The sequence below is a fragment of the Schistocerca nitens genome, chromosome 2, assembly GCF_023898315.1.
Source record: "Schistocerca nitens isolate TAMUIC-IGC-003100 chromosome 2, iqSchNite1.1, whole genome shotgun sequence".
Classification (NCBI taxonomy): Eukaryota; Metazoa; Arthropoda; class Insecta; order Orthoptera; family Acrididae; genus Schistocerca; species Schistocerca nitens.
In genome coordinates, this window is record NC_064615.1 from 467,481,473 (window position 1) to 467,503,777 (window position 22,305).

General features: G+C 43.9%; 1 protein-coding gene across 1 annotated transcript in view; it reads right to left on the reverse strand.

The window, feature by feature from the left end:
• Nucleotides 1-22,305, reverse strand: part of LOC126235100 (uncharacterized) — a 57,363-nt gene that overhangs the window by 16,354 nt on the left and 18,704 nt on the right. The window contains exon 2 of the mRNA XM_049943834.1: nucleotides 13,182-13,334. Within this exon, the coding sequence (XP_049799791.1) occupies nucleotides 13,182-13,334 (153 nt within the window). The remainder of the gene's footprint in view (nucleotides 1-13,181; nucleotides 13,335-22,305) is intronic.

A 22,305-nucleotide genomic window follows, 5' to 3' on the forward strand; every position in this document is an offset into this window, starting at 1 on the left:
TGTCAAAGAGTCCCAAGTTGTGGACGGGAGTCAGTTCGTGACTGGTCTTCAAGGCAGAAAGTTATCGCTTAACGTATGCTGGGAGTATTTACAGAGCTAAGTTAAGGTCACACGGGGCCTAAAGCACCCATGAATTGCGTAAGGCGTCTTTTTGCCTTATCATGATCTCTGCTGGACAGCGGAGGGGACGCAGTTAATAGGCGCGCGGCTCCCCACACAACAAGTCACATTTTTGATTGTTGTTGTCTCATGGTTAATGCGTGAATTGGTACGGGGCCAATATTAGAAAGGGTGCCTACATGGATTCTTATCTTGTGAAAAATGTCGGATCTTAGTGTAATAAATAGTGTGTTGGAATAATTGCAGTACTTGGTGAATTATTTACATCCTTCTGATGGATCGGTGTGTTGTGTGACTCAGTACCTCTCTACCCCATGATTACTCCTCCTCACATCGATTAGTCTTGCATGCCGCTACCGCGATCGCGACCAGGCGGTCTCAGCTGTAGAAGAACGCGGGGAGGGCAAACGGAGAGAAATTTAAAAATCAAAATCGTTATCGTGAAAGAACCGGAGACACATACCGCATTGTCGAGCGGAAGGGTAGCATCCGGATTCAATCGAAAGGAATTCTAAAAAGACGAATTGCATAAATGGAATATATTTGCAAAAGCGAGACGACGCAAGGAACTACAAGAAAACCAGGGAGCAGCCTTCGAAGTCGCAGAGCATGCCACGGTACACAACTGCACCAGTGCAAGAAGATGAAAAGTAAGAGTCATATGAGGCAACGCAGTAGTTTGCACAACACCATTCCTGCTATTTGGGCAGAATTAACACTCTTTTATGATACTTACCGGGTGGAATAACGTGTGGCGATCGGAGTGATCAGTATACTTGAGCTAAGGGAGCAATTGTTCCAGCAAGTACCACTGCGAGCTAACAGTATGGCGGAAACAAACAAATTATTCAGAGGGGCAAACAACGAACAGGAGGAAAGCAAGGTAGAACAAAAGGACAGATTTAAAGACTCGGCGTTTTTAGACGGTAGTCAAATTAAAATGGGGGAATAGGATGCATACAGCGACACACCTTGTTCAGGGTCAAGTGAATGCTACAAAAGGAGTAAATACGAGGGCAGTTCAATAAGTAATGCAACACATTTTTTTTCTCGGCCAATTTTGGTTGAAAAAACCGGAAATTTCTTGTGGAATATTTTCAAACATTCCCGCTTCGTCTCGTATAGTTTCATTGACTTCCGACAGGTGGCAGCGCTGTACGGAGCTGTTAAAATGGCGTCTGTAACGGATGTGCGTTGCAAACAACGGGCAGTGATCGAGTTTCTTTTGGCGGAAAACCAGGGAATCTCAGATATTCATAGTGGACAAAAGCACGGTGAGTCGTTGGGCAAAGCGTGTGTCATCATCGCTGCAAGGTCAAGCAAGACTGTCTGATCTCCCGCGTGCGGGCCGGCCGTGCACAGCTGTGACTCCTGCAATGGCGGAGCGTGCAAACACACTCGTTCGACATGATCGACGGATCACCATCAAACAACTCAGTGCTCAACTTGACATCTATGTTGGTAGTACTGTCACAATTGTTCACCAGTTGGGATATTCAAAGGTTTGTTCCCGCTGGGTCCCTCGTTGTCTAACCGAACACCATAAAGAGCAAAGGAGAACCATCTGTGCGGAATTGCTTGCTCGTCATGTGGCTGAGGGTGACAATTTCTTGTCAAAGATTGTTACAGGCGATGAAACATGGGTTCATCACTTCGAACCTGAAACAAAACGGCAATCAATGAAGTGGCGCCACACCCACTCCCCTACCAAGAAAAAGTTTAAAGCCATACCCTCAGCCGGTAAAGTCATGGTTACAGTCTTCTGGGACGCTGAAGGGGTTATTCTGTTGGATGACCTTCCCCATGGTCAAACGATCAACTCTGAAGTGTATTGTGCTACTCTTCAGAAATTGAAGAAACGACTTCAGCGTGTTCGTAGGCACAAAAATCTGAACGAACTTCTCCTTCTTCATGACAACGCAAGACCTCACACAAGTCTTCGCACCCGAGAGGAGCTCACAAAACTTCAGTGGACTGTTCTTCCTCATGCGCCCTACAGCCCCGATCTCGCACCGTCGGATTTCCATATGTTTGGCCCAATGAAGGACGCAATCCGTGGGAGGCACTACGCGGATGATGAAGAAGTTATTGATGCAGTACGACGTTGGCTCCGACATCGACCAGTGGAATGGTACCGTGCAGGTATACAGGCCCTCATTTCAAGGTGGCGTAAGGCCGTAGCATTGAATGGAGATTACGTTGAAAAATAATGTTGTGTAGCTAAAAGATTGGGGAATAACCTGGTGTATTTCAATGCTGAATAAAACAACCCCTGTTTCAGAAAAAAAATGTGTTGCATTACTTATTGAACTGCCCTCGTAGTTGTTAGGAACAAAACGAACCAACATCTACTGGAACACACACACACACACACACACACACACACACACACACACACACACACATATATATATATATATATATATATATATATATATATATATATAATGCAAGCAAATGAAACAACTGATAAGTGGCACAAAATACTCAAATATTCTTCTGCAAGGTGGAGCAGACGACATGCTGTACAGCAAATGAAACAACTGATAAAGTGGCACAAAATACTCAAATACTCTTCTGCAAGGTGGAGCAGACGACATGCTGTAAAGCAAAACATCTACGTACCGAAAATATTAGGTATCTGAAGATGGGCATGAGAGCCCGAAACTGGTTATGGCAGTAAAATAAAACGTTCAATAAGTATTTGTGGCTGGTTGCGTCATTCACCTACTAATATTAACGATATGGAAGGGATTAACGAAAAAACAGGAGAAAAGTTGATAGAGGAATTAGTGGGGAAATAGGAGGGAAAAGAATCACAATGGGCAGCACAACAATTGAGAAGGGGGATTAAGAGCACAAAGAACATAAGAAAAAGAGGCACAACGTTTGAACAGAGAGGGAGAAACAAAAGAAAGAACTTTAAAAAATTAGGGCAAATATTATATGAGCAGGAAGAATGCATAGACAATGCGAGAAAGTAGGGCGAAACATTCAGAAAAAATTTCCAAATTGGAAACACGATTCCAAAAGCAGTCCAAGACAACTGTTGTTGTTGGGGTGGAGATCAGAGCGAACGATGAAACCTCTATAGAAGAAAGTGCGCAACTGGAATGCGAACTGCATACGCTGTGTAGCGACATGATCAGGACTGAGGATACTGTAAAAAGAAACAAGCGAAAGGTGTTACAGACTAAGAGACCAAGCTGAAAATGGCAGAGAAGGATGCTAAAATCGAAAAAACAGTACAAGAATGTATCAAAAAGAGTTAAAGGAGGTAGAGTCACGCCAAGTACACAATGGAGTTGTCATAGTGGGTTGTAGTTGGAGACAGGCTAACTCATTCATCTTTGGAAACTAGTTCACTGATGACCGTTCCTTTTTGGGAACCGTTCATTATTTTCTCATTCGCCATTCCTTTTTTTATATAGGGTAAGTATGCCATCAATGGACCATGTTTCAAATGTTGTGAAACTGAATTCCAGAATTCTTCTGGTAACCTACATTCACTGCGTAACGTTTAGTCCTGAAATAACTTTAACACCATCAGAAAAAAATGCTGAATTATTTTCCGTAAAGATCCATTCATGGATACCCGTTTCCGTCAATGAACCAGCTGAATTCCGTGAATAGTCCATTAAACGTAAATCAGAAATTTCGTCATTAAACACCTTCATTCGAGTATACAACGACTGGGTGGATTTTAATACGGCCACACAGTATCATTAAGTGAATAAAAAGGCTATTAAGTGGAAATTAATTTCAATATGAACGGAACATGTTGATTCGGAACATAAAAACAACTAAATTAGACCAATATTGAAATGCAGTGCAATTCTAAACTGGCATTATCGTGGAATCAAGTGAAATTTAGGCTACTTTATACAATAATTGCCTTTGCGTACAGTTGGGACAAACTATGAGGCAGTTCAACCTCTTTTTCGTAACAAGTGGATTAAAACAAAAGTATCCTTTAGAATTCCTACTAAATCCAACGTAATTTTCATGCACTCGCTCCCTACATGCCATACTTTGAATCATGTCTTCCACTGATCGATTTTGACCTATTTCACAAAATCTACACTACTGGCCATTAAAATTGCCACACCAAGAAGAAATGCAGATGATAAAGGGGTATTCATTGGACAAAGATATTATACTAGAACTGACATGTGATTGCATTTTCACGCAATTTGGGTGCATAGATCCTGAGAAATCAGTACCCAGAACAACCACCTCAGGCCGTAATAACGGCCTTGATACGCCTGGGCATTGATTGAAACAGGGCTTGGATGGCGTGTACGGGTACAGCCGCCCATGCAGCTTCAACACGATACCACAGTTCATCAAGAGTGATGACTGGCGTATTGTGACGAGCCAGTTGCTCAGCCACCATTGACCAGACGTTTTCAATTGGTTTGAGATCTGGAGAATGTGCTGGCCAGGGCAACAGTCGAACATTTTCTGTATCCAGAAAGGGCCGTACAGGACCTGCAATATGCGGTCGTGCATTATCCTGCTGAAATGAAGGGTTTCGCAGGGATCGAATGAAGGGTAGAGCCACGAGTCGTAACACATCTGAAATGTAACGTCCACTGTTCAAAGTGCCGTCAATGTGAACAAGAGGTGACCGAGACGTGTAACCAATGGCACCCCATACCATCACGCCGGGTGATACGCCAGTATGGCGATGACGAATACACGCTTCCAATGTGCATTCACCGCGATGTCGCCAAACGTGGATGCGACCATCATGATGCTGTAAACAGAACCTGGATTCATCCGTAAAATGGCGTTTTGCCATTCGTGCACCCAGGTTCGTCGTTGAGTACACCATCGCAGGCGCTCCTGTCTGTCATGCACCGTCAAGGGTAACCGCAGCCATGGTCTCCGACCTGATAGTCCATGCTGCTGCAAACGTAGTCGAATTGTTCGTGCAGATGGTTGTTGTCTTGCAAACGTCCCCATCTGTTGACTCAGGGATCGAGACGTGGCTGCACGATCCGTTACAGCCATGTGGATAAGATGCCTGTCATCTCGACTGCTAGTGACACGAGGCCGTTTGGATCCAGCACGGCGTTCCGTATTACACTCCTGAACCCACCGATTCCATATTCTGCTAACAGTCATTGGATCTCGACCAACGCGAGCAGCAATGTCGCGATACGATAAACCGCAATCGCGATAGGCTACAATCCGACCTTTATCAAAGTCGGAAACGTGATGGTACGCGTTTCTCCTCCTTACACGAGGCATCACAACAACGTTTCACCAGGCAACGCCGGTCAACTGCTGTTTGGGTATGAGAAATTGGTTGGAAACTTTCCTCGCGTAAGCACATTGTAGGTGTCGCCACCGGCGTCAACCTTGTGTGAATGCTATGAAAAGCTAATCATTTACATATCACAGCATCTCCTTCCTGTCGGTTAAATTTCGCGTCTGTAGCACGTCATCTTCGTGGCGTAGCAATTTTAATGGTCAGTAATGTATTTTCATCTGTTTCACAAAGCCAGTTATTGGTGTATGTGTTTTTTACTTGTTTCATTTTACTCATTATAGGCAGCTTTCTCTTTAAGTTAGAGGGAGGTTTAGGGCTACGCCTTAATTGATCCTTGTATGGAGAACTTGTCAGTATTTTAGCTTCTTGTGTGCCTTTCTTGATCTGGCCTTCAGTGACGTGGAAGCTTTGGGAACAGGAGAAATGTTTTCCAAAAGAACAGCAGTACTTTTTATGAATTTCTTGGCGGTTGTTGTTGGTCTTGCTGAGGTTTCTGTGCATGATGTCGAACCTACCACCCTTTCCATCACCATTGTTGCTGGCTCAATGGCGGCAATACTGTAAGTTCTGCTATGCACGCCATTAGATACGAAGTAGCGACAAATAATACGAATCTAAATATATATCCATGAATAGTAGATAAGATTCACTTACCAATAGTAGAAGTCATACCTGGGATAATCGATGTTATTACCGTACAAAAACCTATAGTAGAAGTTATACCTGGGATAATCGATGTTACTGCCGTACAAAATCCAAGTCGAAGCCGACGGTACACCAAATAACACAATTTTCTTAATGCATTTACATCAGGTCTTCATTGTAGCCTACAACTTTCAAACAAAGGTAGTGGCAAGTTTCTTAACTGGTAAGTCGGTTCAGCATAGCTATATGGGAGTAGCCATCGAGCAAACAAAAATAAAGCGATGGTCCATTCATGGAACCGGTCCAATGATGGCAACATTACCCAAACTGTGCTTGCTACAAGGATTTTAGATAAATTTCCGGAAAAAATATCACGTACGCACAAATCTGCGTGATAAATTCATTGATTGCCTTATGAAGACAGGTTGTTTACTTAGACTTCCGTAGTTGAATGATTCCTTAGTAAGTATCAGATTAGTTAGGTGACATAAAGTTGCAGTGACTGCAAGCCAGGTAGAGAGGACAACTACATAAATATGTTCGGAGGTCATTGAAACTTCCGAAGTCAAATCAAACAAGATTCTCTTTGTTTCTTCAAATCCTTCATGACATAGCACACATTATTGTTTTGAAGCTCTTTACTGTCGAAAAAGATAACCAGTTTCCGATCAGTGGAAGTTACTGAAAGGGCTAAATTGGTTCATGCATTGAATCAGTCATCAGTTATTTGAGAAAGTGTACTTCTGATCAAGCACAGGCAGCCGTTAACAGATGAGAGTGAAACGAATGTGAAATTCAACAAGTCATTAAATATGCGTTATTTTACTTAAAACATAAATGTTACACACAAAACATAAATGTTACACACAAATGTATTTGAAAATAAAGAAAATTAAAGTTCAATGTTATGAGAAGGAAAGTTGCTATTCACCATAAAGCGGAGATGCTCAGCCGCAGATAGGCACAACAAAAAGATTTTCACACTTAAAACTTCCGGCCAATGGATGGAATGTAATAATATTATGAGAAGGAAAGTTGCTGCTCGCCATAGAGCGGAGATGCTGAGTCGCAGATAGGCACAAGAAAAAGATTTTCACACTTAATGGCGGAAAGCTTCAAGTGTGAAAGCAAGATTTTCACTATCTCCGCGTGTGCGAGCAAGATTTTCACTATCTGGCTCTTTTCACGCAAACTATTAGCCCTAGAGGAAAAATGAACAGAAGCTTTTCTTGCGGGAAATTTAATGTAGTTTGATTTTGTACTCGGACCCGATTTCACTTGAGGCAGCGGTTTTCGAATTATCCAAGAGAAACATACAACAGTGCCCTCAAACGCATCTCCGCATTCCAGTCCCCCCCCCCCCCCCCCCCACACACACACACACACACACTCACTCCTCTGCGGTCAGGATTTTTAGTACGTTGCTCATAGCACCTTTTCCTACCACTGTACAAAAATTTGCGACTACACGAATTATTTACCGTATTCAATCCTTTTAGTCTTCATTGGTTGGGCTATTACACCACTGATTTAATGAAGTATTTGTTTAACATTATTAATCTAAACATTCCCGTGAGGATAATTAAAGAAAATAGACTTTTATAAACATAATACAAAAATTAATCTGTTTACAATTATTCGATCTAAACTTAATCCTTACAAGCAGCGTAGTTCTGTAGTAAGAAGGGCATTTAATTTTTAATTTTATGTTGTTTAAATTCACAAAATTGTGAGGTAAAATTTACACAAACGTCAATTTACAATCTGTAAATGCATGACTAATACGGCGTAGTAGTAGCCCGGTCAAAGAAGACGCAAAAAAAACGTCGAATTTGAGAAATAATTCATGTCGTCACAAATTACAGAGGTAGGATGGAATGCTATGAACAATGCACTAAAGATCCTGACCGATGGAAGTAAATGTAAGAGTTCGGGTGCATTTCAAAGTTACAGTTGTACGTTTTTCTTGAATAATTCGGTAGCCGCAGCCTGTAGCGAAAACGTATTTCAGTATAGAATTAAACTACATTCAGTTTCCTACAAGAAAGATACTGCTAATTTTTTTCTCTCGGGTTAGGCGTTTGTGCGAAGAGAGTGAGCGAATATTGAAACTATCGGGCGACGGGCAAGTACTGTAGCTTAAGTGACTTTTGTGGCATATGTGATGTTGTCTCACGACTTGCTAAACCACAAGTGTCCTGTATCAGTTGTTCGTCTCGGTTTCCTCAACACAGCTCTGGTACGTTGTAAACAGTCTGCACCCTAGGCATCATTTGTCTTCACAATGGTGTGGGGATTCGACTGCGGCAGTACTCCTGATCCTCATTTGTGAGCGAGCATTTGAAAGCAGAGTTCAGCATTTCTACTTCTGCTATGTCACAGTCAGTTTCCGTTTCTGTGCTGTCCATGAATGTTTGGGCACTAACTTTGGTGCCACTGAAATGGTTAAAATAGGATTGGAATCTCTTTAGGTATTGCGAGAAAAAAATTACAATAAGATTCTGCTACCATAGTGGCTGAAGGCTTCACTTGTCTTGTGACAGGCAAATGCAATCAATTTGTGATCTCTCTATATAGCGAATGATTTTGTTAAATAAGGACAAACTGCTGGAAATAGTCCCGGAGTGGATAAGGAGCAAATAAGATCATGTGGAGATATGACTGGAAATGCGTTCCAAGATTAGATATACCCACCTGAAGGTGGAAATAAAAGATATTTGGCAGAGTATGTTTCAGTGATTGAAAGCACACATAACAACACACGAGGTGAGTGGGAATGTTCTGATGGTTTCACCTGTGGACACCCAGGCGTTTTGGTCAGCTAAACAATTAATACTTTGTTGAGCACCTCCACGTAGCACACGTATAAATAGTTCTGTCTCAATGTAGATTCATCTGGAACTGGATGTGGTCTGTACTGCTTCAAGAACTACCTGAAGCATGGATTCTTCAGCTTCTTCAGGGGGGAATTCCAAGATACCGTCATCTCACACAAATCATTGAAGGATGATTGCACAGTTGAAGATGGACCTACGCTCAAATACCAGCGTTTGTCTGCTATAATTTTCAGCACTTCTCTTTATACAGCTGTTGTGTCTGACGGTATTACAATGTTGTTGCACATTAAAGCGCGGTTCTGCGCTAAATTTAACTTCACGTAGTTTGCAAAGTAATATTTCCTCGTCAGTGCTGAAGAACGTCTCACTAAACTCACGAACAATACCTCGAAACTTTATGCTGTTAGAGCACTTTACTTTCGGCACGTTGAACCAGACTGAGTTTGTATTCACAACGAATCTTGTGACCACGTGTGCGACGTTCATTACGACGGAAATCGTGTCTGTGGCTTCGAAAAGCTTTGTCGACCACGCGCAACCACGTCGACCACGCGCAACCACGCCTTAAGCTAACGAATCGGCTAGTGTGCTGCACTGCTTGCCTACTATAGTATAACCTGAAACATTGTCATGTGATCAGTATGTTCATGTTTTTATTCTTGTGTCCTTAAAAATACGACAAATACACCAATTTCGGCAAATATTGCCCGAAATATGACCTATTATGGTAAAAGTTATCCGAAATATGACCCATTACTAAAAAAGGTGAAAGTACGACTTCACAGAAGAAATACATTCTATACACTATAACAAATGGATTCGCGCTTAATTGATGTAAAATTAAATTAAAGTGGGCTGGGACAGTTCCGATTTTCTGACTTCAGTCCCCCAGTCCCTGTTGGGTTATGCCGGGAAGCCTAAATGTTCCTGTTTATAGAAATAAAATAAAATTCTCGGTCATGTGAAGTTTCAACATGTAAGTTTTTATGTTTCTAGCAAGTATCCATGCTTTATTTCAATATACTCGTAGTATTGCTGATCTAATATACCATGACGGGCTGTGTTATGAAATGTGTGCACACAACCTATCTGATAATGCGTTCGAGATCTTCAATAACACTTGCGCTAAAGTTTGTATTAGAGGCCTAATGAGCTATATTTGCTTAGCGGTAACCTTAATGCTTTCACGGGCATTTCGTTGTCATAAATAGTGTAGGACTTTTCATGCAGCAGTATTGAAGATAGAAGGACAGCATTTTACAGCTTTAGAGGTTGAAGAAGCACTTCATGATTTAAGAATGAATACGAAAGAAAAACGAATCACTATATTCATAGCTCAAGTTACAAGAAGTGATTCAAGCAAACTTGAATCTGAGGGAGATGTAAACGTTATTAACATCACTAAAACAGCCTGTATATTTTATCATAGCAGTGCACATTACACTGAACAGTGGACTGATCAGTTAATGCATTTTCAGGCTAAATGTGGGTTCTTTTGCACAATGTACCTACATGGGATGAGGTACAAAAATGCTTCGAGTCTCTTAAAAACGTGTTACCAAAGTGCAAAATTAATGATTATTACTTGCTCCTAGAGTGCGTTAATATGCAGCAGTTTGTCATATCTCAGCAAACAGAGAAACAGAACACAGAAAAAACTGTCAGTGACTTGTGTTGGGTACAAATGTTACAGCGCTTCACATTCAGACATATATCTTATGAAAATATTTGTAACATGTGGAGTTTGTGTTATGCATTCCCGATACAAATGCTACAGTCGAGCGTGTATTTTCTTTGATGAATAAGACACAGGCATCAGAACTCAAATGAAAGTTCACTTTGAAAACAATAATGATGCTGAACTGGAGTCATCTGGAATTCTACGACTTCTTAAAGGGATACAAATATGTAATGAATTAAATTCGGTTTGGTGGCAGGAATGAATTAAATCTGTGTGTTGTGTTCTGTTTGCTGACTATTAAGATTTAAGTGTATTATAAGTATACAGTAACTATGAATGCACCTATGTTTTAGATTATGTTTGTTGTATCATCATTTGGTGCCTACTATTCATTTCGTTGTAAGCCATAATAATATCTAACGATTACAGAGAATTATTTCATCCTGAACACTCGGCAATTATAAAAATGGTCCTATTTTCGAGTCCCAGAAATCTGGTCACCTTACTGAAGTTCAGGAAAAAAATCTGAATTACCATTAAAATCCTGGCCCTATTTATTACTTACGGACTTGCCACCGCGGCGACCTTGTAGCATAAACACCATTCACGCCCTCTTGAGGCTTCAGTTAAAACATTACTTCAGAGGGAATATTCCTACTTGCTAGATCTCATTTGTGCTTTCAATCTTTTATCTCCATCTTCGAGTTGGTATACTTCCCTTGGAACCCATTTATGGCTATATGTCCGAACATCGTTTTCTGTTCATTATACTGTCAGGAGTCGTTTCCTGCAGTTTGTTCCCATTTAGCAAAATTAGCCTTTATAGCCTATGTTTTGTTTTACCCCTACTGTGCTGTAATCGCTGTTCCTTTATGAGTTTCGTAGCAGATGCTGTACACCATGAAGAGTCCCTCCCATCATGTACTGTTGTATTAGGCACGCAACTATCCAGTTCTTGCCCAACTACTCTTCTAATCTGAATTGACTTTAGCTCCTTTTATTGTACAGGGTGAGTCAGAAGTGAAGATCGGAAAGTATTCAAATACCTTATCGTATGCTTTCACGGTTACATGGATCTGGAAATGTATTCTAAAGTGAAAATAATGTTCCCTGCTCATAGTACGTCTTTTTTCTGCTTCAAATTAAAACAACGCAGGCGTCGCTCCATGAAAATACGATATGTGATCGTGTTGTTTTGCTTGTGGTTCTGGCGAATGCTACGGCACGTAATCGTATTCTGTTATTGTGTCAAGGTGATACTGCTGTAACCATTTTTGTTATAATGATGGATACAAGCAGATTTACAACTGAGGAACGTGTTCTTCTTTGTGTATGGGTGCATGAAAAGTGTCGAACGGGTGAGGCTTAGGATGAAATTAGAGAAACCATTTTTAATCGCTTCAGGAAAGAATCCCAGATGGATGCTAATTCTCGGAAATTGGAAAGAAAGGCCTTTGCAACCGAGTTTGTGACAAATGCATCATTCACTAGCAGAATCAAAACCGAAGCTGTTCACGGAGATGAACATGCCCGGAACTTCCGTGCATCGTTGGATGAAGAAAGAAGGTTACCATTCATTTCGATCCGGCAGCATCAATGAAAACGAAGATCAGCATACAGAGAGAGTTTGAAATATTAATAAGTGTTTAGTAACACTCGTTTCTGTGTTATCACCTTCTTGCGTGTATCTTTTTCTATTAAACAAAGTTTCTGCTAAATCACGGGACTCGTTTCATGTTCCTTGTTGCATTTTATGATGCTTCTTGTTTCAATACAATAGCATTAAACATTTCCGATCGTGACTTATGGCCCATCCTATACGGGTTACAGGAGTTCCCCTCTGTACATATAGTCTTGAACATGCAAATTATGACGCCAATAATATCAGTTTGCTTAGTTAGCGTCTTCTATACTATAACGGTGAACAAACTGACAGTGATGGGCGGTCTCAAACGCTTTGTGGATTAGACGACGTTATACAATGCAATTTTGACGAAATGTGAGACTATTACAAGGGGCTCTTAATGTAGGGAAATACATTGTACCTCGAAAAAGTATGACTAATTGGTCGACTAGTTAGTCATGTCATGCAAGAATCGGGAGGTCATGTAAACAACATGTTCCAATTATTGGGGATACTAGGAAACTACAGTTTGTTTACGAAAGAAACTGGTTACTTAACAATTGTATTACTTATGCTAGAACACTGCTCACGTACGTAGGTCAGACTGACAGAGAACAACAAAAGAAAGACAGACAGAGCCGGTGAGTTCAGTCAGCCCTTTGCCCTGGGGCGCGAATGTACTAGACGCAGAATCAGTGGCAGACCTTTGAAGAGGGGCCCAAATGACTTGCGCACACTTGGCAGCTCCAAGAACCTGTCTCGAGGATAGATTCTGAGCATATTCTTTAACTCCCTGAATATTCGAATGCTTCCTGCAGAAACCGCGGAGGCTTAATTAGGTAGACAACAGCTTGTACAGAGGGTTGAAAACAAACATTTTTCTGAAGTTCCATGTGTGAAAGAGACCAGTGTAATGACACGAAACATTCAGCTGCATGCACTTTTCAGATACCGTGTGTGGTATGGCTATTGTTGCTGTTGCTGCTTTACACTTACTATTGTGTCTTCAGGCACGTCCTCCAAGATTTCGACCAAACCGTCCACGTACGAACATTCCTTGCTCCATTTCTCCACGTTGATATCGATGATGTTGAAAAACTTTGAGCTCGCGTTCGTAATAACTTCATTGATAACAAAGTAGAAATCACGCTGAAACAGACAACAGACAGTACTTACTGGTTAGATAACATTTTTGGACTAAAATCGCTATTTTACATCTTGGTTTGACTTGGACAAGTAGGCATATTAACGGTCTTTTTTAATAAAATGGTTTTTGAAAATCTTTGCGTGTTCAAACACAATGACGTTTTACTAATTTGTAGCTAGCCACATAAGTTTTTGTTTTAATGCAATCACAGTTATTATGCCAGTACTACGAGAGAGTAAACATAAACATCATAACAGCACTGCTAAAACTACTGAAACTAACTTATTTCAAAAGGTTGTTCGAAAATTCCTATTGATGAAACATCCTATGTAGTGAAGGATTACAGAGTAGGAGCGTCGTGAAGGTGTAACACAAATAAATAATAATAAAACACCTCCGTCGTTTCACAACACACCCGCCATTACAGTGTTCTGTTTTTTTTGTTCCCTAAAAAATCGCTCGCAAAATCTCCGCAACGATTAATATTAAGCTCTTATTCCATTTCTAAGCTCAACATCTCACTCATTATGGATGTATGGCCACTCAATTTTTCAGGCTAACTAATGGAAAATTTTAGTGCACAACACTGAAACCAAAAATATTTTTGTGAGAGTACGACGTGGATGACTAAAACAGTACTATATCTGCTAATAGCTTACAAAACTAACGGAACAGCGTCGTCTTGAATTCGTACCAATGCAAATGATTTTGAGCGTGGCGTAAAATAACAATACTGATAAAATTAAATACATTTTTATTCATAGAAAGTATATGATAATACATCAACTGAAAGCTTCTGGCAGATAAGAACTGTGCACTGGACAGGAACTCGAGGGTGGAATGAACTAATAATTTTCTTAAAAGTTAATATGATTAAAAGCCAGTGTCTTTGATTAAAACAAAAACTGCCTAAAAAAGTTCGAATAATACTCGTGCCACTATGCGCGGCATTTTGAACACTGTATCCAGTCTTCTGATGGACTATCAAAGCAGAACCCATTACATGTAAGACACTGCTGTAAGCATTCGTGTTCCACCTGTGCTTCCTTATCAGTCATCGTCTATTCATACGTGAGCTTGTTAAAACACTTGTACCTAGTGTACTGTGAATTTTCTTTTTCTTTTTATCAGGTGGTCAGACCGAGTTGGACATTTCTGGGCAGTGGCTTCACCATGTGAGGTTTTAGTGTCTCGCATTATGTAGGGTTGTTAGAATCATTAGGGTGCCAGAGGAATGAAGTTAACCTAAGTGGTTAGTCAGCTATCTCCGCTTTTCAATTTGCATCAGTCCTTCTCTTCTGTGTGGTCAGACACTTTTCGGTACCCGACTGAATGCGCGCTCTGTAATGCTCAGGGTATGCATACGAAGGTATGAAATCACAAGGACATTGCATCTTGGTCACATGCGTATTTGTGTCGAAATGGGAAGAAGTGAGTGGCCTCGACTCCACGGACTGGCAGCTGCGAACGTTCTTCTAGGGCGGTTTCACTGAAGGTACGTCTGCTCAGGTCAACTGCTAGCTATCTTATAATGATGAAGGAGCAACACCGACATCAATTGCATGAGAGCACTGAAATAATTCAGTGGCGATAAGTGAAAACTTGTGCTGGACCGGGACTCGAACATGGGTTTCCAGTTTTACGCGAGCGGCCGCCACGACCGCTACGGCTATCGGAAAGCTTCCCGTCCAACCCAAATTCCCAACTTGTCGCAGACTACTTCTATGGCCCCCTCGCCCCCGCCCCCTCATGATCATTTTCGTCATCGCTCGCAGCATCTCGCATGATTCTCGCAAGAGGCCGGACCAGGGTGTATCCACACTGAAGATATCATGAAATGACGTCAAGATTTAGATATTACTGGTGTGTCAATGGTTTCTGGTCTTTCGGGCATGTCCGTGCCTTGACAGTATTTCATTATATGTTCTGTGTGGATGCACACTAGAGCCGATCTCTTGCGGGAACCGTGAGCAATGCCGTGAGCAATGAGGAAAATGAATAGGGGGCGCTACGGAAGTAGCACGCGACAAGTCGGAGATTTGTGTTGGACAGGATACATGCTCGGATAGCCGAAGCGCTGAAGGCCAATGCTCGCGTAAAACGGGAAATCCAGGTTCGAATCCCGGTCCAGCACAAATTTTCATTTATCGCCATTGAATTATTTCAGTGCCTCGTGCGGCTGACGTCGGTTTTTTACTTTAGGGTGGTCCATTGAAAGAGACCGGGCCAAATATCTCACGAAATAAGCGTCAAACGAGAAAACTACAAAGAACGAAACTTGCCTAGCTTGTAGGGGGAAACCAGATGGCGCTATGGTTGGCCCCCAGATGGCGCTGCCATAGGTCAAACTGATATCAACTGCGTTTTTTAAAATAGGAACCCCCATTTTTATTACATATTCGTGTAGCACGTAAAGAAATATAAATGTTTTAGTAGGACCACTTTTTTCGCTTTGTGATAGATAACGCTGTAATAGTCACAAACGTATAAGTACGTGGTATCACGTAACATTCCGCCAGTGCGGACGGTATTTGCTTCGTGATACATTACCCATGTTAAAATGGACCGTTTACCAATAGCGGGAAAGGTCGAAATCGTGTTGATGTACGGCTATTGTGGTCAAAATGCCCAACGGGCGTTTGCTATGTACGCTGCTCGGTATCCTGGACGACATCATCCAAGTGTCCGGACCGTTCGCCGGGTAGTTACGTTATTTAAGGAAACAGGAAGTGTTCAGCCACATGTGAAATGTCAACCACGACCTGCAACAAATTTTGATGCCCAAGTAGGTGTTTTAGCTGCTGTCGCGGCTAATCCACACATCAGTAGCAGAGAAACTGCTCGAGAATCGGAAATCTCAAAAACGTCGGTGCTGAGAATGCTACAACATCGATTACACCCGTACCATATTTCTATGCACCAGGAATTGCATGGTGACGACTTTGAACGTCGCGTATAGTTCGGCCATTGGGCACAAGAGAAGTTACGGGACGATTTTTGCACGCGTTCTATTTAGCGATGAAGCGTCATTAACCAACAGCGGTAACGTAAACCGGCATAATATGCACTATTGGGCAACGGAAAATCCACGATGGCTGCGACAAGTGGAATATCAGCGACCTTGGAGGGTTAATGTATGGTGCGGCATTATGGGAGGAAGGATAATGGACCCCCATTTTATCGATGGTAATCTAAACGGTGCAACGTATGCCGATTTCCTACGTAATGTTCTACCGATGTTACTACAAGATGTTTCACTGCATGACAGAATGGCAATGTACTTCCAACATGATGGATGTCCAGCACATAGCCCGCGTGCGGTTGAAGCGGTACTGAATAGCTTATTTCATGACAAGTGGATTGGTCGTCGAAGCACCATACCATGGCCCGCACGTTCACCGGATCTGACGTCCCCGGATTTCTTTCTGTGTGGAAAGTTGAAGGATATTTGCTATCGTGGTCCTCCGACAACGCCTTGATAAGGTGCGTCAGCGCATTGCCAATGTGTGGTGTCACCGCTAGACACCACACTTACTAGGTGGTAACTTAAATCGGCCGCGGTCCTGTAGTACATGTCGGACCCGCGTGTCGCCACTGTGTGATCGCAAACCTAGCGCCACCACATGGCAGGTCTCGAGAGACTGAGGAGACCTCGTCCCCAGTTGTACGGACAACATAGCTAGCGATTGGACGTGCTAAGCCTTGCTCTCATTTGCCGAGAGATAGACAGTAGAATAGCCCTCTGCTAAGTTAACTGGCGACCACCTAGCAAGGCGCCATTTGTATCAGTGCCTATAGCTTACTAATATTCAAGAGAGATGTATTCCAAGGACTAATTAAAAGTTAAGTAACAAGCATCTACTTACTTTTCTTCTTATTCATTTATAAGTCTCATGTTCCAGACTTCACGCCCGTCTGCGTTAGCATTGCGTGCCCTATCGGCTACAGCATTGTGTCTAGGCTGTATGGTCTAGACACAACATTATTGGCGACGAGAAAAAGAGTTTGTATTAATTCGTTTGTGTCATGGCTTCGCCGCATTCTCTGGATGTACTGTCCGAATTTTATCGCTTGCAGAATCAGCAGACGCAGGCGTTATTGGATGCACTTGGACAGCTCGTCCAGGGTCAACGTGCGCTGCAACCCGATGCGGCAGCCGCCGCTTCTTCGCTACCGCTGCCACAAAACGCTGTTGCACCTCCCTTTAGGCCATACGTGGCGGCCGAAGAAACATGGCAAGAATGGTCCCGCCAGTTCCAGTTTCATCTAACAGCCTACAGAATTCAAGGTAACGAGCGGCAGCCGTTTTTGCTTTCTTGTGTCGGTGTGTCTACGTACCGTGTGATAGTGAAATTGTTTCCCCGACGCGACGTAGCAACTCTGACCTACGAAGAAATTTTGTCTGCTTTAGATGCCTATTTCAAGGAAACAGTTAATGTAGTTGCAAAAAGGTATACGTTCTTTCGTACAAAACGTACGGCCGGTCAGACTTATAGGGAGTGGGTTGCGACATTGCAAGGACTTACTAGGGAGTGTGCGTTTGAATGTGAATGTGGCCTCCCTTATTCAGATACTATGGTGCGTGATGCAATTGCACAGAACGTTTCTGATGTTCGCATACGGGAACAGATTTTGAAACTAGTAAATCCCTCCCTTCAACAAGTGATAGACATATTGGATAGGCAAGACACACTTGACTTTGCTCAGGACTCATTTGAAACTTCGCCAGCAGTGTGTCACATTCACCGGCCAGCCGGGCCCGCTGCACGGGACGCTAAGCAGCCCTCGCGCCCGTTACCGCAGCGGCAGCCTACCTTGCAAACACGTGCGCCGCGTAAGCAAGCAACTGCAGTGAAATCATGCCCGCGGTGTGCAACTAGACATTCGCGTGAAAATTGCCGGTCACGCCAAGCTATTTGCTTTTACTGTCAAAAGAAAGGACATGTTCAAAGTGTTTGCCAGAAAAAGCTTAGATCAGACAATCACAATAATTCCAGGCCCTTTGCTTCGCGCCGGAATCGAACCCGGGACAATCAGGCTCGTGGACCTTCGCCCATGGACATTCATGTAGTTCATTCCCACCCGTCCAGTGACACTTTAGCTAACGGTGACTGTGTTCGTCCCACAAACAGTGTGCGTCGACGTCGCCGAAAATCCCGTGAAGTCGCAAGTGCTTCTGTACCTGTATCAGTTCAAACTGCACGTGACAGTCGCTCTTGTCGTCAGCAGGACAATAAACTTTTTGTGGACTTAAACTTTGAAGGCAAAGTGATACCATTCCAGCTCGATACCGGAGCTGCAGTTTCATTGCTCAATCACGACACGTACAAACAACTGGGCAAACCGCCATTTCGTGCCGCAAATGTTAAGTTACATAGTTACTCTGGACAGCATATACCTGTGTTAGGACAGTGCAGCCTTCGTGCCACATACAAGGGACAGACAAAACTTGTATCATTTTACGTTCTTCGTTCTACTTCTGCAGTGAACTTGTTTGGTTTAGATTTATTTCAATTGTTTAATATGTCTATAGTAAATCAGGTCCTATCAGTGAATCAGACTGTGCCTTCTGCCAGTGTTTCTAGTCTTTGTGAAGAATTTGCAGACATTTTTGCACCGGGCCTTGGTTGCGCTAAGAACTATGAAGCGCATTTGGAACTGCAAGAAACCGCGCAACCGAAATTTTTCAGAGCGCGCAATGTTCCCCACGCATTGCGTGATGAGGTCGCCAGAACATTAGCCGATTTAGAATCTCAAGGTGTAATTGAACGTGTGCAGGCTTCTCTCTGGGCCTCACCCTTAGTAATTTTGCCAAAACCTTCCGGTAAACTGAGACTTTGTGTGGACTTCAAGGCAACAGTGCATCCACAACTTGTGACTGCCACTTTTCCTTTGCCCCGCCCGGAAGATCTTTTTGACAAACTGTGCCCGGGAAAATATTTTTCAAAATTGGACCTAGCAGATGCGTACTTGCAAATACCTGTGGACGCAGAATCCCAGCGCGTCTTGGTGGTAAACACGCATCTTGGCTTGTATCGCTTCAAAAGACTGCCATTCGGGTGTGCATCCGCCCCTGCTTTGTTTCAGCAATATTTACAAACTGTTTGTGCGTCGGTCCCTACTGCTGCGAACTATCTGGACGATATTGTGATCTCCGGAAAGACAGAAGCCGAACATTTGCAAAATCTCCGAACATTATTTCAGGTCTTGCGTCAGAATGGTCTTCGCTTGAGGAAGGACAAATGTGTGTTTTTTGCTCGGGACTTACCCTACCTGGGGCATGTCATCAATGCCCAAGGTATACATCCGAGTCCAGAGCACGTCCGTGCCATACAGGAGTTGCCTTCGCCACGGGATGTTAAACAACTACAGAGTGTGCTGGGTAAAATTAATTATTATGCAAAGTTTGTGCGCAATGCTTCTTCCATTTCAGCTCCGCTTCATCGCTTACGCCGTAAAGGTGTTCCGTTCGTCTGGACGACGGAATGCGAACGCGCCTTTCGCCAGTTGAAATCGGCGTTACTTTCAAATACGTGCCTTACGCCATTCGATCCCCAGAAGCCCCTTTTGTTGATGGTAGATGCATCGGATTTCGGGATCGGTGCTGTGCTTGCGCACAAGGATGGCTCGCATGATCGCCCTATTGCCTTTGCGTCCAAATTGCTCTCATCTGCGCAAAGAAATTATTCACAGATAGAGAAAGAAGCTTTAGCTCTCGTGTTTGGTGTTACAAAGTTTCACGATTTCTTGTATGGTCGTCACTTTACCATCATCACGGACCACAAACCTTTGACATCGCTTTTTCATCCGACCAAGCCTGTACCTCCACGTACAGCGCAGAAATTCATTCGCTGGTCACTTTTTCTCTCGCAGTACCGCTACGATATCTTGTATCGGTCCACTGCTAAGCACGGAAACGCTGATGCGTTGTCCCGTTTGCCTGTTGCTGAGGATAAAGCATTCGATTCTTCCGAACTTGCTTGCATGTTCATTGATTCGGAAACCGATGACGTGGTCGTATCGTTTCCGATTGATTTTCGTCGTGTAGCTGCAGCCACAGCTGCTGACCCTGTCCTTGCTACTGTTTTGCGTTTTGTTGCTACGCAATGGCCCTTGTCCAAGTCACGGATCGAGGATCCTTTGGTTCGTCGTTTTTTTGCTCACAAGGAGAGACTTTTTGTCCGACGTGGTGTTTTGTTGTTGCGTTCCGATAATGATCAGTCCAGAGTCGTGGTCCCACGTTCGTTACAGTCCTCTGTCTTAAAGCTTCTTCACCAAGGACATTGGGGTATAGTGCGTACGAAACAACTTGCTCGTCAGCACTGTACTTGGTTCGGAATCGATGCGGCGATTACGAATATGTGCTCTTCTTGCGTGGTGTGTGCCGAACAACAATCCGCACCGCCGCGGAAATTCTTTGCATGGCCGAAAGCCACTTCCCCTTGGCAACGCTTGCACATCGATTTTGCTGGTCCATTCTGGAATGCTCGATGGTTGGTTGTGGTCGATGCTTTCAGTAATTTTCCTTTTGTTGTCCGGATGTCTTCCACGACGTCTTCTGCCACAATCCAAGCCTTGTCTGCTATCTTTTGCATTGAAGGTCTTCCGCAGACTATTGTTTCCGACAATGGCCCACAATTCATGTCCGCCGAATTTCAGTCTTTTTGCAAGGCCAATGGTATTCAACATCTGACATCCGCGCCGTTTTCGCCTCAGTCAAACGGTGCCGCTGAACGATTGGTCCGGACTTTCAAGTCCCAGATGTTGAAGTTGAAAGAGTCGCATTCTCGGGAGGACGCATTGTTGCTCTTTTTGTCTTCGTATCGCTCTCAGCCCCGCGATGGTCGCTCGCCGGCTGAATTGCTCCATGGTCGTTCTCATCGCACCTTGATGTCTTTGCTGCATCCGCCACATCAGGTTCCTGTGCAGCGGCAGACTCCTGCTTTTGCTCCTGGCGACGTTGTCTATTATCGCACCTATCGCGGTTCACGGCGTTGGCTCGCGGGGCGCATTCTTCGCTGCCTCGGCCGCGCGATGTATTTGATTTTGGGGGCCTCTGGTGAGGTGCGTCGGCATCTCAATCAGCTGCGCCTCTGTCGTCGCCTGGGTTCTGCCGCTCCCCGTCTGCTTTCAGCGACGGCGCCGTCAGGTCAGCGCCCTGGGGACCCATCTACTGGCTTGCCTCACCCCCAGGTGTTACCGACGCTGCCTTCCATTTTGCCTCATGGCGTCGCGCCGCCGCCGCAGCCGCCGCCGGCGCCGCCCGCAGTGGACGCTTCGCTGCAACCGCCACGCGCCTCCCTGGGTCACGCGCCGCCGCTCGCTTCCCGTGACCGGCCGTCCTCCGCCATGGACCTCTTGCCCGCTCCGGACCAGATGTCGTCATCGCGCGTCGGATTCCCCGACGCAATGGAGGTCGACCCTTCAGCCCCTCCTGTCTCATTACGTGCGCATACTCCGCATGTTGACGTGCACCCTGGACTAGGTTTTCAGGCGTTTCCTAGCTCCCCTCGGACCGAATGGCCGGGTGCGGGTGGCACAGCCTCGCCTGTTGTTAGGCTCCCCACCTCATCGCATACGTCAACATGCGGTCCTCCCCACGGCGGGCGGAAGCCTTATCTCACGACCGTTCGCCGATTTGCGGGGGAGGAATGTGGTGTCACCGCTAGACACCACACTTACTAGGTGGTAACTTAAATCGGCCGCGGTCCTGTAGTACATGTCGGACCCGCGTGTCGCCACTGTGTGATCGCAAACCTAGCGCCACCACATGGCAGGTCTCGAGAGACTGAGGAGACCTCGTCCCCAGTTGTACGGACAACATAGCTAGCGATTGGACGTGCTAAGCCTTGCTCTCATTTGCCGAGAGATAGACAGTAGAATAGCCCTCTGCTAAGTTAACTGGCGACCACCTAGCAAGGCGCCATTTGTATCAGTGCCTATAGCTTACTAATATTCAAGAGAGATGTATTC